This window comes from Erpetoichthys calabaricus, chromosome 3 (genome assembly GCF_900747795.2).
Source record: "Erpetoichthys calabaricus chromosome 3, fErpCal1.3, whole genome shotgun sequence".
NCBI lineage: Eukaryota > Metazoa > Chordata > Cladistia > Polypteriformes > Polypteridae > Erpetoichthys > Erpetoichthys calabaricus.
Window position 1 is genome coordinate 184,000,916 of NC_041396.2, and position 17,173 is coordinate 184,018,088.

A 17,173-nucleotide genomic window follows, 5' to 3' on the forward strand; every position below is an offset into this window, starting at 1 on the left:
GAGTGTCCAAACAGTATTTTCAGTCCAACTACATAATGCTCCCATTTTATTTTCTGGTCACATCATTGCTTAGGACAAACATATAGACCAATATATAATGTAATGAGGGGCTTGTCCTAAGTGCAGGACAGTACTAGAGATGGTGTGCCACAGTGATCCAGGTTTTCTTATGATCATTTTCTTCATTTTAGGTTAATCCTTGCTGTTATTTGAACTTTTATTTAAATGGCTTTTCTCAGCACTCATGTGCACAGTCTCTGTGCAATTCAGTGTGTAGAAGTTTCATTTCTGTGTACTGTATCTAATTCATATTCTGTGTCATGTTGATAACTAATGGAGTAAAACATTTCTATTACAACTTTGTTGGAAATGCATATGGTAGTCTGCTGGGCTGCCACCTTTGCAATCCTGGTAGTCTAGGTACGATTTCTGGTAGCCCTTCTCTATATACAGGGTGATGGGTTGACTGTAACTTTTTACAGCAACTTTTATTTGTAAAGTTTTGCTGTACATTACTGCATAGCATTCAATCTTCTCTTCAAGATGCCACTTGTGTTTACATTGCAGTAGAATATTTCAGTAAACAGATGATTTTTAAAGGATTGTGTAATGTTGATGCATGGTCTTTTAAATGACCTTCTGGGTTATTCTGAGGTGCAGTATATAATTTACAGCGTCATAAAAGTTATGACCACAGTCAGTGATCTATGTATACAGCTGCATTAAAACTTGTAACGCTTGGACCATTAAGTGCTTACTTATGTTAGTAAGGATGAGATTTTAGGCCTGATAAAATATATTCATACTGAGCAGTTTTTGGACTAATATTAAAGAGGTTTTTCACAAACTCCAGTATTACCAGAGAAGGAGCCATTATTTTCTCAAAGGATCCCAGAGTACATATCGTTTAATGGTGAGAATCTTATTTTTATATTAGTAGGATTCCTCTTGTGCCCTTTCTGTGACTGCATAAGGCAAGATCTGCTTGTAATGAAGTATAGCCCATTGATTTCCAAAAGTTAATGTCAGTTTCCTAAGGCTAAACACTGTGATGTGAGCATTGTTGAAACATTCACACCATGTTATCACCAAGCTACTGAATATTTTACGTCATTTTCTCAGCTGTATCATGCCCTGTCACGTAAGAAGAGTTACATGCTGCAACAGTGTACATTTTTGTTTCCAAGTTGTACACTCCATTAAATGACTCCATGCTGTACCAGCATTTGTTCGATCTTGCAGGTTGACTAGTATAGTAAACAGTTTAATGTTACGGTGCTTTCTCACCTTTTCAATCCTAAAATTAGTCTTGCCTGAAAAAAAGAACCACTTTTTCTAGAAGCTATCAGCATTTATCAGATTACATTCTCTGACTGGTTGTGATGCTGTCTCCTCACTACAGTCCTCACTACTTTACAGCATACACTCTGCATTCCACTGAAAAAGTTCTTCCAATGTATTTGAAAAGTTGTTCTCTATTTATTTTTGTCATAGTACTGCTTTTAATTATGTTTAATTCTACTTGTAACTAGCATTGAGCAGTAATGGAATGCCTCACCTTGTCCTATCCTTTGTTTGCATTAATTCTTACCTTATTTATAACTAGTCATTAAGCCCGTTACAATAACGGGCGCTAGAACAGTAGTGCATAAACATTAGTAGGAACAGTCTATATTAAATGGCAAGGGACTTTGACCTCATTCTTTTTGTTGGTCATATTTTTCTTTGTCTTTCAGCCTTTCTTTTGTTGATGTTTACTTGCTGAGCTGACCGTTCTTCGTGGGCTGCCGCCATGTATTGTGTGTCTTTAATTTTCTGTGACAGTAATACTGTCTTGTACGTCCGGAATATACCTTTAATTTTCTCTGGCGGTAATACAGGCGTGTGCGTCGGTAACATGCCTTTAATTTCCTCTGACAGTAATACTGGCTTGTATGTGGCTGTAATATGTGTCACTGTATTGTGTACCTTTAATTTCCTCTCGCAGTAATACTGGTTTGTATTTCCGTAAAACGCCTGTAACTTTCTCTGACAGTAATATTGTGCATCGCATTGTGCCCCGTGCATGCGCACTTCACCAGAAGACACACACACACACGGACACCTGGACGCACACGGATTTTATTAAAGAGGATTCTTACATTATTTATATTGTGGCAAACAGTGGGAGGGTATGGTCAACTTTTTCCATTCATGCCCTCACTGCCTTAGTTTCTTTAGTGCTAACACTGTTTCACAAGTGGATGTGTGTGCTTTTAGATGGTGGTTACAGCCGTCTGGCGTGCTGGTGCCTTTAAAAGTGACACACAAGATAAGCTGCTACATAAAGATTTGGGGCTTTTGTTTTTATGAAATAATTTTTGATTAGGAAAATAAAGCACAAGCCAATGATCCAAAACATTTGATATCCACCAGGCTTTGTGAGTCTGTAGTTTTGGTTGTCCAAATTTAAAAACTGTTAGTCCTGTGCTTTCAGACTACCGATTTATCCACACTGCCTAAAAGGAAACATAAAATAATCCGAAACATACAGTAAGTTGTTCCAGTAGTTCCCCTATCTCTCTGCTGCCACTACTACGTAAAACCAGGAAGGTTTATTATGAAAATCATAAAAGAGAGCAAGCATATAGGACTAAATACAGAATCTGCAGAACTCGAGCTGTGCATCCAAAATCCCTATTCCAACTTTTAAACAATTAACCAGCTATACGCATTTATAAAGCAGCAAGGACATTCAGTATCTTCCAAGCACTGTGATTATTATTATCTAGCTTGCACCTGATGTTCCTTTACTTATTGTTATTATTATTATTATTGTTGTAGTTTTGTATCTAGCTTGCAAAATTGCTTTCAATGCAAATTTCAAACCACTTGCAAATGAAATCATTTTAATAAATATTAATATTCTAAGTGTAGATATACTGTCTGATTTACTGTTTTTATATGTTCATACATGGTAGCCTCCAACCAGTTCATTAACTCTGTTTGAAAATAAACAGTGTAGCACATTTCAGTCTTTGAAATGGCAGACAGCAGCTTACTGCATTATTGGGCTTTGTGTCTGTTGAGGCTTTCTTAAACCTAGCAGTACTGACAGGTTGACTCCTAGCGCCAATTCATTTGTTTTCTTTCTCAAAAAACAAGTGACCTTTGAATCTTTAGCTTCCCTATATGATTTTTTTTCAAAGGATTTTAACCATATATTGCAGTTTTAAAGATTAAAACCTCCTAGTTCGTCGATCAATCTTAATACAGTATGTTAAATCTTTGCTCTCTAAGCTTGATTCTATTTGTTTGCAAACGCACATGAACCCATGGCTTTATTATCTCCTACTTCTGATGACGGCCTATATTAGGTATACTTCTAAATGGGCCAGTAAGTAGTAAATGTCTAGAGATTAGTGTGAAGGACCAAATTTTCTGTTCGGTCTTAAAAGTAATGCTTATTGGTGATTGTGAGAGCAAGTTGCAAAGTTAGAAAGTAACTTGAGTTAATCCATATTTCTTCTTTACACTTCTGAGCACATTGGTTGGGTATCACTAGGTAATAAGCCAGGGTTTTATTTTTAAGCACTTCATAATCATCAGGGTATTTTCTTTGTCTGAGTCATAATAGGCATGAAGTGCTTTTGAGAAACACTAACTAATGAACCTGTGCATGTCATGGTCAGTGTTACTTCATGGCTGATCCTTCAAACAAACTAGTAAATGTTACTCTGTGTCTTCATTATTTCAAAGCAGTGTCAGAACCTTGTGTATTTAGCTTGGGCAGCTTTTTCTGCTTTTCTCCTTTCCTCTGCTTTATGATCATAGTCTGCTGGTTAGCATCCTGTATCTGTGATTGGTCGGCAAGGTGCTGCAGACTAGAGACCATAGTGGGCACATTTGCTAGCTCCATCATCTTTTGCTATTAAAATCCTGCTGCCTACACCAACTACTGTAAATGAATCTCCAAGAATTTAAGAACATTTTGGCTGTCGCCAAAGGACCCCATTTAAATTTCAAGTCAGTTGTTATTCTTCTGTAAAAATAACTGTAAAGTTGGCGTGCCCTATGGTGGAAGAAGACTGACTTTTTCCTCCCATCAATTCTGGTGCTCTAAGGATGTTATCCTTCAAGGTGGGTGGACATTTGTGTATCTTGCCTGGAAGTGGCAGAGGTAGGGTGGAAATGATGCTAAATTTCCATCCTAACTGGTTGTGTTCCTCAGTTTTACCCAGGTAAATGGTAACTCTGCGAATAATCATTCTTCGTCCTTACTACTACCCCAATTTACACTTAAAATGGTCTCCATAAGAGACTCTCCATTCCGATGTTCACAACGCTCACAATAAGCCAAGGGCATTCCATCTTACGAAATGATGTTTTGCACTTTAAAACCTAAGCTCTGAGGAGTAATTATTGTATGTATCAGTATTTTTTATAAAACACTATTATAATTATGTGCTTGTCTTTGGTGCTGTGTTTTAGGTACAGGTTCTGGTTTGGGCACTTTGGTGTTAAACATTCTGAAAGATGAGTTTCCTGAAGTATATAGGATTGTTACTTCAGTTTATCCGTCAGCAGAAGATGATGTTATTACATCACCCTATAATAGTGTTCTTGCTATGAGAGAGTTGACAGAACATGCAGATTGTGTCCTACCAATTGAAAATCAAGTGAGTATATATTTTTAGCAACTAGGCATCTAGATAACTTATACAATACCTTGTGTTTGTGCCTTAATTTTGCCTTTCCAAACTGAAACATGTCAGCTGTGCATGCTAAACGTGGCACTTGCTATTTCTGAGTGTGTGCGCATTAGTTCAACCTGTATATGTCCAAGTTATAAATTAAATTGAAATCAAGATTTTTCACAACACATTTAGAGATTTTAAATATATAAAGTCCACGAAGATCCCAGTTTAAAATATAGAGGGCCGGATTATAGAATCCTAAAATCATTATGAACTTAATTAAGTTGTAAAAATTGACCATTTTAGACTTTTGCTATCCTAGTATAACACTTTTCTTCATTTTGTAATGACATTATATTACATCTGTAAACTAAAAGTGGAATTAGAATGTACAATGCATCCCTGTTTCTCATGTTGTCATTAGGTCATCTCTGTTTGTCACTGAAGTAGGATGATTGTCACCTCATGTAAACAATGCATTACAAGACAATACATATGATGTATGCCTGTATAAATTAAAAGTTTTATGCAAGATCTGTCCGAAGCACTGTGAATTCTACAACTCTACACACCTTTAAAATGTTAATTCAGTAATAGAATTTGCATACTTTCAACAAAACCGGCAAGTGGCTTGCTAAAGCTATTTTATTGCATAATCTGTATTTTCAACAGATAAAAACCTTTTTGACTAACTAAACACTCTTTGTGGAAAAAAAATTCAAGCAAGCAGTCTAGGTTATAGTAGTGACCTACGGCCCATACTCTTGTTTCCTCCATCCCAATAATGTGTCTATTGTAATGTCAATGTATTATATTTTATTTTTTTAAGAATTGGAATAATAATGATTTGTATTTTAAATTACTTTCTAGTTAATTGATTTTTTTACATGTGAGGCAACTGTTTTATTAGTAAGAAGACACTGAGGGGACATAGTATATGTGTGTATATATATAATATATATATGTATGTGTGTGTGTGTGTGTGTGTATATATATATATATATATATATATATATATATATATATATATATATATATATATATATATATATATATATATATATATATATATATATATATTTATTTTTTCTTCTGGAAAACAAGCTGGTGAGCACCACGTACTATCTTGTGTCCACCACATATTCTCGCATGCACACCAGATACTTTAATGTCACACCAGGTAATATTACATCCACACCGTGTACCTTGAGATGAGCACCAAATGCTATTGTGACTATACATCATTTTGTATGAACAGAGCATACTGCAAAAATAGATATTATCAAGTTTATAACAAGTTTACATTAAAACCCAGACTGTTAGATACGTGAAGCAGTTGTGCAAACCACTGCACTACTCTGTAGTAAAAGGTAATTAAGTTAGCTAGTTACTCATAGCTACTTACTAGCTTGCCGCCAGCTTCTTATCTAACAAGATGCAAGAGCAATTCGTATTCCACATTTTTATTGCCTGTGAGTATTGCTCATTGTGAAGCAATAGGCTAATTTAATTCTCTGGCAAACTTGGCACATTCGCTTTACTACGCCAATGGACTATGGTATTTAACATGCATTCTAAAAGGTTAAATATCTTAAAATTGTCACTGTTTTGTGACAAGAGACATGCCCTTGTTAAAATGAGAAGATTTTTGCCTGACCAAACTTGAATATCCTAATCCACTGGCAAACCTGGCACATTGATCCTCCATTGCACTGCACAGAACAAACTGCAGTAATTACAGGTCACAGCAGTGAGTTGAATCGAATTGAAAACAGTTTTTAATATCCTGTTTTTGATAAGATTATTATTAAGTTTTAGGCTACATTAACATGCAGTTTAATGTGGAAGTCTCTTTTAAAATAACACAGCATGATTCAATCATTGACTGAACATTGAACAGCAGAGTTTCACCTGTACTTTAGATATTAGAGATTATAAACTTTTCCAGGGCTTAGCATACCCGTATTGGACTGGGAAAAAGTTACGTGCAATCAAAATGTGAAATATGAATTACTCTTATAACTTGTTCAAATAAGAAGCTGGCTGTGAACTAGTAAGTAGTTGTGAGTAGTTAGTTACCTAACTAATTCAGTTACCATTTACTAAACAGTAGTGCAGCTTCATGGATCCAACTACCTAGGTTTGAATGTGAACATTTATAAAGTTGTCAATATCTATTTTTGTACAGTGTAACTATATACTGTATGTAATATCAGACTGTTACTGAAGCAGTATGTTCTTTTCACATACAATGAAGTATGCATGCAATGTTATTTGGTGCTTATCTCAAGGTATGTGGAACACCTGTAATATTACCTGGTGTGACCTTACCGATCTGGTGTGCACCAGTTTGTTCACCAGAAAAAAAAAATCATACCATATCCCATTAGGGGCTCCATATATTGATAATGTAGGTTTTCTTATAATTTATTTATTTATTTATTTTTTTTAGGCATTAGTTGATATTGCCAACAAAATAAAGCTCATGTCCCATTCTGGAAAGGTTGGAGCAATAAAACAAGAGACAGCAATAATTTCTGGACAGGGTGGTGTTAGTGTGCAGGAAAAACCTTTTGATGCAATGAATAACATAGTTGCTAATTTACTGCTCAGTTTAACAAGGTATGAATATTGTTTTCTTTTTATGCATACATATTTGACATGAAACATTCTTAAAGATTGCATGTTGAATTACATCTGATGACTTATAAAGAGATTCTCAGTTTATGACCATCTAAAGAAACAGTTTTATATAATAAGATCCATCTATTCACCCGGAGTAATAGTTCTGAGGCTAAAGATCTGCGCTGGTATCCCAAAGGTTGCCTGTTTGAATCCCTATCACTGCCAAAAGAGATGCTACTCTGCTGGGCCCTTGAGCAAGGCCCTTAACCTTCAATTGTTCCAGGGGTGCTGTATAATGGCTGACCCTGTGCTCTGATCCCAAGGGGTATGCGAAAAAAAAAAAGTAATTTCCTTTGGGATTAATAAAGTATAATAAATTTTTTTTTTTTAAATACACTGAACTAACTTTCTTATTGTGATACTGTTTTCTTCTGGCATATAACTGGGAGCCTATGCCTTTAGCATTGAAAACAAGTCAGGAACCACACTTGGAAAGGGCAGCAGACCCTTGTTTAGCACATACACACCCATGAAAATGTAGCAGTCTTGCTTAAAGATCACAGTCACCCTTCCACTTTGTCTTTTGGCATATAAGAGAAAATTGGGAACTTGAGAATGCCCACAAGGATAGAGTTAGAACATGAAATCTCCAGACAGTGTAGAGGGCCATAAATCCTCTGTCTCTGGAGCTCAAAGAGAGCACCACCATCCTTTATGCCACTTTTTAGGCCTAAATTGTAAGATGATGTATAATGCTGAATATTTTAGTTTCACTATAGGGTTATATTCTACTTTAAACCATTATCAAAACATTACAAACAAGTAAATAGAACCGTATTTGTGTGCATTTTCATTAAGTACATGGACTTTGATTAACTCACAGCTGACATTTTATGTAAATGTGAAGTTCAGACATTTGCTATATTGATTTCTTTGCATCAAGCAAATACATTGTACATGGCATTTAGAAATTATTTTCTAATTTATTTGGGTTGAAGGGAGCATTCGTGCATTTCTTGTTATTTTGGGAGTGAAGAAAAAAAACTGAAAGTACAGTAATGTGTTAATTTCACCCAGCAACAAATCAAACTTGTTGAAAGGGTGAGTCTAGACAATTTTATTGGTCCTGATGTAATTTCATCTGACAACTTTCACAGCATATTTGTTGAAGGAGTGTTTATTTTAATACTGAATCTAGTATAAACAAAGAAAGATATGAAACAAACAAATGCCAATAAAGCAATAGTGATGAGATGTTTTATTTACACAGGTCAGTATTATATGGTTGTTATGATTAAAAGATAACAGATCTCCAACGTATTAATTTAACAGCTAAGTACAATTTTTCATAATTAAGTACAATTTTTTTTAGTCACCATGCTGTAACACTAACATGTTTATTATGAAAATATATATGTTATGTCTTTGCCATTTCTTTGACTGTACACATTTGTTTAATGACGAACTGTCATTGTTGAATTCCCTACTGCCTAACCTTGTCTTTATCCAAATGTCTTTTTTTTTTTGTTTTGTTTTGTTTTCAGGCATTATAAACTGCATAAATGATATAACTGGTAGAACTAAATGTAGGAAATCTGGACATTGTTTTAAAATGATAAAGCCATTGAAGTTCAGTAGAGGGCACTAGAATCCAGATGAATTGAAATGTGATTTATGCTAATACTTTCAAATTCCCTTTATATGTCAGAAATTTGAAACTTATAAGTACATAGTTCTTTCTTACATCATACATCTGAAAAATTTAAATGTAGTTAAACGTTAAAATTGTCTTGTCCAAAGTTTTAGGGAAACATATTTGCCAAATACAGCATTCCTACGATCGTAAATCTTTAAATGAGCAAGGTACTGTTTTATTAGGCTTTACATAATACTCAAAAAGCAGCACTCTGGTTTAAGCATTTGGAATAGAAATACAAAATTGCATGTCCATTTTTATTACTGTATGTTTCAAAATTATTTTATTTTAAAGAACATTTGGCAACCATGTAAACATTATGTATACTTTATAATTTATTTTGATCTGAATAGATAATTAAATGCATTTTTACATTGTTTTTTGCCTGTTTCAAGCTGCATATTTTGACCATATTGTATTGTTTCTGTAATTTGCAGTATGCAATAAACTATTTTTGGCCTCTTCTGCATTAGGTAGCAATTTATAAAAAATATAAATGTTCAAATTACAAGTGGTAAAGTTTGTTATTTGAGATTTTAGCTATATATAAATATGTACAGGCTAGATAAGATAATTCTTACCCTGTGTCATCTGGGTGAGAAAGCGGAAATTTGGTAAACATTAGTTATATTTATCAGCAAAGTTTGTTAACTACAAACTTGTGGCATTTAGTACATAAATATTTTTAGCAGTGGAAAGCATCTCTCTTTGTAATTTTGTTTTTTTTTTTTCTTTCTAAATTGCAGTAGATAACTTGCTCTGACTCCACTGGGCAATGTCAGAAATTATATGTCAACCAGACTTGAGGGTAAAAGTGCCCATGTGCTATACTTTAAGCCTGTATTTTTAAAAACAAACCTGTGCATAAAGAACAAACTGATTATGTTTTATAGATGTATGTTAAATATGTTTCAAGTATTTAAAACTCCTTTGTTGTTTCTTAGTAATCCTGTAAAACTTTTGGTAACTGTTAAATAACATATCATGAATATAATATCAACACTAACAATAGTGCATTGAACCTCATGTGCCAATGAACCACTGACTGTATGAAAGGAATACTCAATCCCAAAAAATTATATATATACAGTATAAATATATATAAAATGTTTTAATATGTTGCTTACCCCTTGTAATTTTGTAGTGGTGGTCAAAAAAGTTTTGCTCTGTTTTCTTGGAAAAAGTATATGACCAGTGCAGAACAATGGCGATTGATGTGAAAAACATCCATGGAAAAAAGAAAAAAAAAATCAGGAGTGTGCTCCCCTCGACTATCTCATATACTGAGACAGAGGAAGGGTCATCAGAGCCACTTCCAGTTGTTCAATATTCCTCAAATGTCTTTCTTTTTGTTTCTCATCATAACTAGTTGATAATATCAGTACACAATCATTTATCTCTGTAATCAAACTTTATATTAAAATGACATTTTCACACTTAGGTAGGTCGAAAACGGTGGTGGAATTTTTTCATATTTATATATGCATTACCTAGATTATATGCAAAGTAAAAAGAGTTGTAGTCACCTAAAATTGTATAATATTTGTTGCAATAAATTGCTGTAGGTAAAAAACTGCATTTAGCTACATTTAATTATGATAACGATGGCAAAAAAAAAAAAAAATCATAAAATGAAATGTATTACAAGGAGCATGACGAGGACGTAACAGCTTATTGTTCCCATTACATCTTTATATGTACATGGCATGTTCAATGTTTATAAGTTATTGTTAAACTGATGATGTATAAATTAAAATAAAATTAATAAGTTATTGAATGAATATGCATTACTGTATATTGAATTCAAAAAATTTGGATGGTTGTTTAAATAAAATACTACTAATTAGTATTACTAATAAGTTATTTTTTTCAAATTTCATATCTGTTTGCTTTTTATCATTATAAATATCTCTTCAAAATTTGAATCATCTATCTGTAATTATAACCATAGTTTACTTGAGAATTTGCTAAAGTAAACCAGAAGTGGCCCAAACGTTGATAGGATTCATAATTTATGATATAAAGCAGGTGTACAAAATCTCATTAACCTAGGTCAAAGCATTTTCGAGTTACCGTGTTTACACACAAACACACAGACAAGACATAATTTTAAAAATTATGGGTATTTTCAGACTCCGGAAGGTCTAAAACGTCAAGATTCCTCAAAATCTTGAGGTCGAATTTTTTCACAATTCCTATACTTTCTCTATACTATATATACGAGAAAGTAAAATTCTCAACTTGTGTTGCATAGTCCACGTGTCCTTTATCCAGTCATATGCTCAAAACATGCAGAATTGCTTGTTTTTTGCCAAATATTTTCTTATTTCTGGCATATTCTTTGTACAGGATAAATAAAAATGACATTTTCTCTTAATACTGTACTGTTGAATTAAAGATCTGCCTCTCCCCCTCATTCATTGGTTAAGAATCCTGTCTTCAATGAAAAGTGACATTGGGGAGTGTGTGTTTAACACACTTGAGGTTGTGTTACATCAATATGGGCGCTTTGTAGTATATACACAAAATTCTCAAGCCATACCATTACTGTATTTGTGCTGTTCCTTGATCTAACTGCATTCTTCAATCTGCAGCTTCAGTTTTTTCTCTCACTTTAGCAGTCTTTTATGAAAGTTTTATAGCACAGGTGCTCAGCTCCAGTAATCTTTTTGGCCTGATGTGGTTACAGTTTTTGTTTCAGCTGATATAATGTCAATCGTATTGACAGTTAAAATCCTAATTTAATGAGATTGCTAATTCTAGATCTCTGGCTGTGGTTTAGAATTAACAGCAAAGAGGCATTTGCTTCTTTTTGAAGATTTCAAAGACACATTGTTACCATGACTTTTTTCCTGCACTGAAATTAATTTTACACATTTCTGTTTGCTTATTTTCATATATAGTAGCTGATTTAAATAAAGTACTCTGAATAAAAAAGAAAAAAATTGAAACATTAAAGGATTCAAATCCATTTCATTCCATTTTGTTGTTTTTTTTTTTTTAGAAAATGTAATTATTGGCTGAATGTAATTTGTGACACAACAGAATAAGTTAAAGTCGCAAATATAATCGATAAACCAAAGGATCTTACTACTAATTAAGAATTTGGTTGAATTGAAAAATTGTAGCTACTAGAGTTTAAAGCAAAATTATTTAAGGTATTTAGCTGATTCTAAATGACACTTTGGTAGTTTCCTAAAAAAATATAATTTCTATTTACAGTTCTGCCAGATTTGAAGGTTCATTAAATATGGATCTTAATGAAATTACTATGAATCTTGTCCCATTTCCAAGGCTTCACTATCTGGTATCCAGTTTAACTCCCTTATACACACTGGCCGATGTTAATATTCCTTCTAGGAGGTAAGGTATACCTTGTGCTATTTTTAAAAATGTGCATGTGTATTTGCTTTTTCATGGGTACAGGATATTAACGTAGATTTTGGATATTTTCCACAGGTAGTAATAATGATCTCTTTCAGCTGTAGTAAGCAGAGCATGCATTTTTTAAATAATTTCCTTCCATATCCGTCCTAAAACGCATTTAAAACATACACTATAAGAAAATAATTAATACTGTTGAAACCTTGTTATTAAGTACTAGGATGGAAAAATCACTTACCTCTTTTAATAGTTTAAAAAAATATGTGGATTTTAAGTAGAAAAAAAAGATAGTTTCATATTTTGCATATGTTTAAGTAAATAAATATCTTTTATAATGTATTGTTATTGTATCCTTTAATTGTAATAATTGTAGTTGAAGTTCTTCAGTAAGTATTAGTAAAACGGGGTTTCATTGTAAATATGAATTTTTAATGGTAAGTTGTCTATCAGTTAATTCTGTGTATGAAAGAATAGGTAATAAGAGGAAACATTTATTATTTGTCTCTCGTTTAACACTGATATTATGTAGTATTTCAGTGTGAAAAATTAATCTATTTTTTATTTGTGGTGCCTCTCTATTTGTCAGATAGGCTGGATCAAATGTTTTCTGATGCCTTTAGCAAAGATCACCAGCTAATTCATGCTAACCCAAAGCATGGCTTGTATTTGGCCTGTGCACTTATGGTACGAGGAAATGTTCAGGTCTCAGATCTCAGAAGGAATATTGAAAGGTGAGGAGCATATCTTTAATTTTCACACTCTTATCTTGAAATCAATGCAGGAATTCAACTTCCTTTGTTTTTGATCATCACTGAAGTGCATTGTTTATTAATGATTAGAAACCTGAAAAAGTTTGTCTGTAAAAACTGCATTTTAAATAATTCTGTGCAAGTTTTTACACTGATGAATTTACTGGTAGGAATTACAGGGATGGACATTTTAATTATAAATCTATTTTCTTACCTGTTTATCTAGTTCAAGGACATGGAGAGCTGGTACCCATCACATTAACTTTGTGCACAAGGCCAAAAACAACACACACTCATGCATATACTCACTGATAATGCTACTTGCATGTCTTTTGGGGCTAGTGAAGGAAGAAAAACTCACAGAACCAGGAATAATGTGTAAACTCGACACAGACAAGTGACAGTGCTATGATTAAAGGAAATGCTGTAGGGCATCTGATGGTTTGGGATGGGTGGGAGTATATTTACGTAACTGTTGTTCTGCTCACTTCAGAGATTTCTTAATTTTGCCTTATAAAGTCATTCCCAGCCAAATTAATAGTCTCAGAAATTTAAATTGTTCCTGTTTAAAAAGCAGCAGTTTTAACTAATGTACATTATTGTCCAAAAGTTTGGAATCACCCAGAAATTTTCATGTTTTTGATAGAAATTGATATAAGGTGTAAATTGATTTATTAAAATTGGCAATAGGATATTAATGTTGCAGACGGCTATTGTTATTCGAAAAGATTTATAATTTATTATTTATATATGACTACAAAAGCCTATTTTCAGCAACCATTACCCCAGTGTTCTGATGGTAAACTGTCTTAACTCATTATTTTTTTTTCTACATCTTCTTCATCATGGCAGTCCATATCCCACTTGATAATGCATTTGTGCCGTCTACTGTACAGATTCTCTCATCCACACCTGTTCTGACTAAAAATGTAATTATTGCACAACATACCTTATTTGACCCCCTTTTTTTTTTTTTTTAACACTTCTACAGTCAGTGCACTTGTACATGATCAGTGAAGAGGTTTTTTTTTTTTTTTGCTGTACTGTTAGTTCATATTATGCTGTCTGGAGATTTTGTGAACATTCCTGATGTTTTTTCTGTGCTTATGGAAAGCTTGTAGTATATAAACAGGAAAAAAGTTTTATAGATTTTTTTAAAATAAACTTATTTCGCCTACTTTGGAATAAAACTTGGGGACCAGTACAGGACAGTGGGTATTAAATCTCAAATGAAGTAACCTTCAGCTACAGCAGGTTGATGTGTTTCTTAAGAAAGCTGTTTCGTTTTGGACATATTTGATCGAGGCTAGTGTCTTGTAACTTGATGAAAGGTAACTTACTTAGAAGATGGATAGATATTACTTTTACACTATTAAACTGAATAACAGGTTTCAGTCACACTAACATAGTTATAAAGGTTTCTGTAGTAGCCAATTAAGATTTAAACACAATTAATTTAGGATGACCTAAGAGAGTTTACCATTAGGACACTGGTGGGGCAGCTGAGAAAGGGGTTTTGCAGTCTTGTGAATGTGAATAATTATAAATTATTCACTTCAAGCAGTAATAACCATTTACAACATTCGTAATGTCTTGACTATATTTCTAAAGCCAATTTAATGGTACCTTGGGTTTTTTTAAAAAAGTAATAATTTATCAAAACGGGACAATTTCTGGGTAATTCCAAAGGTTATGTCTCCTCCTGTTTCCAGTTTCTCATGCTCTGTATCACATCAAGATCTCATGAAAAAATATGCTATGAGAAATTGATGTGGATTCTTCCTCACACCTCCATGTTTTTTTTAAACAGTCTTGCATTTCAACTGTTTTAAGTGTTTTGTCTATAATATGTAATATTATATTATTATTATTATTATTATTATTATTATTATTATTATTATTATAAATATAATAATATTTAAGCTGTGCCTTAAAATTCAGTGTTCTTACTAAGTGGTATTCCATTGCAGACTCAAGCCTTCTCTGTCATTTGTTTCATGGAATCAAGAAGGATGGAAAACTGGACTGTGTTCCATTCCACCTGTTGGACATTCACATTCTTTGCTTGCCTTAGCAAACAATACATGTGTCAAGCCCACCTTCATGGAACTGAAAGAGAGATTCATGAAATTGTACAAGAAAAAGGCAAGTTATTTTCTGCAATGTTTTCTATGAGCTTTTCCTTATTGTTAAAAGTGTATAATGGATGTATAATTTTATCTAACATTTATGTTTCTTGGTGTCTGTAGTAAAATGGAAAGCAGTGCTAAATACACTAGATTGGCATTAGCAACAATTTCCATTACCTACTTAAGAATTTCCATATACTGGCAGATTACCTGGGATATATTTAATCCCCCAATGTGCTAGATGCACAAACCTTTGTATCTAATTACTGTCAGTCTCAAGTTTCTAGCATCCTACTAGAATTGCAAGCCAGTTGCATTGAATTAGAGAATGAGCCTTTGAGCATTGCATGGCAGTGTCATTTTTGTCCTTATTGCCTACAGACAAAAACCTTTAATACTGGTAAAAGATGTTCTGTAATTGGACCATAACTTTTTTTTTTTCCCTCCTGAGGATTTTTTTTTTTACCTCCAGTTCTAGCAGTAAAATACTCACCATACTTCCAACAGTCTGTTGATCAATCACACAATTTCCTCCACTTTTTCTTAGGAAAGATTCTAGCAATATTTAAATGTATTCATTAGGGCAGATGCCACTCTGTTCACAGAAAGTAAATCTTGTTTTCAAGAACACATCAGAGATCACAGATCTGAATGTGACTATTTTCATCCTAGTTGCTTCACACTTTGCTGTAAACTATTCCATTGTCCAGCAGAAATCACACTTGAAGGAGACAAAAAGGGCATTATCTGCAAGCAGAAAAAATTTAACCCCAAGTGTAGCAGCTGTCATAGGACTCCATAGCTTTGTAGCACCTCTTATAAGATGGCTGAGGTTCATCAACTTTCTCAGGTCCAAAAACAGGTGTAGGCAAGAGTGACAAACTTCTGTGATGTCTCCGTTATTTTTACATGTTTAAAGATGAGGTCCATTTTTCTGTGGCCACAACAGAATATTCAAAGCTACTCCTTTAAATGCATTCTAAATTTCTTTTCTGGCATAAGGGTTCTGAGGAGACTGAAAAGAACAAGTCCTTCAGACTTTTTCATCTTTTAATTTTCTACTTAAGTGGACTTGTTTGATTTAAATTCTTTTTTTATTTTGTTTTCTGTTGAACTATATACTCTGTCAGAGGTACCTTAATTTGGACAACCACAGAGAAAATTCTGAAAAGATCCTTTTAATTTTTGATTATATTGATTTGTGTACTTTTTACAGTAATATTTATAATCCAACCAATGTTGATTTTTTTTTATATAAACATTCAAATAGCATTGGCATCTGAGTCATAGACTGAAAACAATTTTAGTAAAAACAAATAATAATAATTCAGAAATATCACTTTGTGAACTGAAACCTTTCTGTGGTTAAATGGATCACCACTGTTTGGTTTGTTTTTTTTTTTTTTTGTTTTTTTTTCATGAATAATATGTAGTTTTGGTTCTGTTTCTGAGCTGTATGTATGTGATACAATTACCCAGTTTCCTGATTGCCACACTTCCAGCACTATATTAAAAATATATTTTTTTTAATTTACAGTTTTTTTTGTTTGTTTTTTTTTTTATTTGATATCAATTGGGTGACTGCGTATTTAAAAGATTATGAATAAACTAATTAATTGAGAATTAAGTAGATTAAGGTTAATTTATTCATTTTTTCTAAAAACAGGTGATATTTTAATTTCAGGCACACCTACACCATTACTTAGATGTGGATGGAATGGAGCAAGAGTGTTTCACTGAAGCTGTCTCATCACTATCGTCCCTTATACAGGAATATGATCAATTAGATGCAACAAAGGGGTTAATAATGGAAGATGCACCTAGACTTAATATAGCTGTATAAGGTACAGTAGTGAATTATGATTATTTGCAAACCTAGTAGTTCTTTAACACACAACGTTTGGACAAAAGATA

At 33.1% G+C, this 17,173-nt stretch overlaps 1 protein-coding gene across 3 annotated transcripts in view; it reads left to right on the top strand.

Moving 5' to 3' along the window:
• Window positions 1-17,173, top strand: part of tube1 (tubulin, epsilon 1) — a 35,998-nt gene that overhangs the window by 15,453 nt on the left and 3,372 nt on the right. For 2 of the 3 annotated variants that reach the window (XM_028797582.2, XM_028797581.2), the window contains exons 7-12: window positions 4,471-4,658; window positions 7,129-7,298; window positions 12,220-12,360; window positions 12,972-13,112; window positions 15,101-15,275; window positions 16,944-17,103. In XM_028797582.2, coding sequence (XP_028653415.2) covers window positions 4,471-4,658; window positions 7,129-7,298; window positions 12,220-12,360; window positions 12,972-13,112; window positions 15,101-15,275; window positions 16,944-17,102 — 974 coding nt within the window. In that variant the 3' untranslated portion in view covers window position 17,103. Of the gene's footprint in view, window positions 1-4,470; window positions 4,659-7,128; window positions 7,299-12,219; window positions 12,361-12,967; window positions 13,113-15,100; window positions 15,276-16,943; window positions 17,104-17,173 lie in introns of those variants that run through there. The other variant, XM_051925246.1, reaches the window with a different exon arrangement.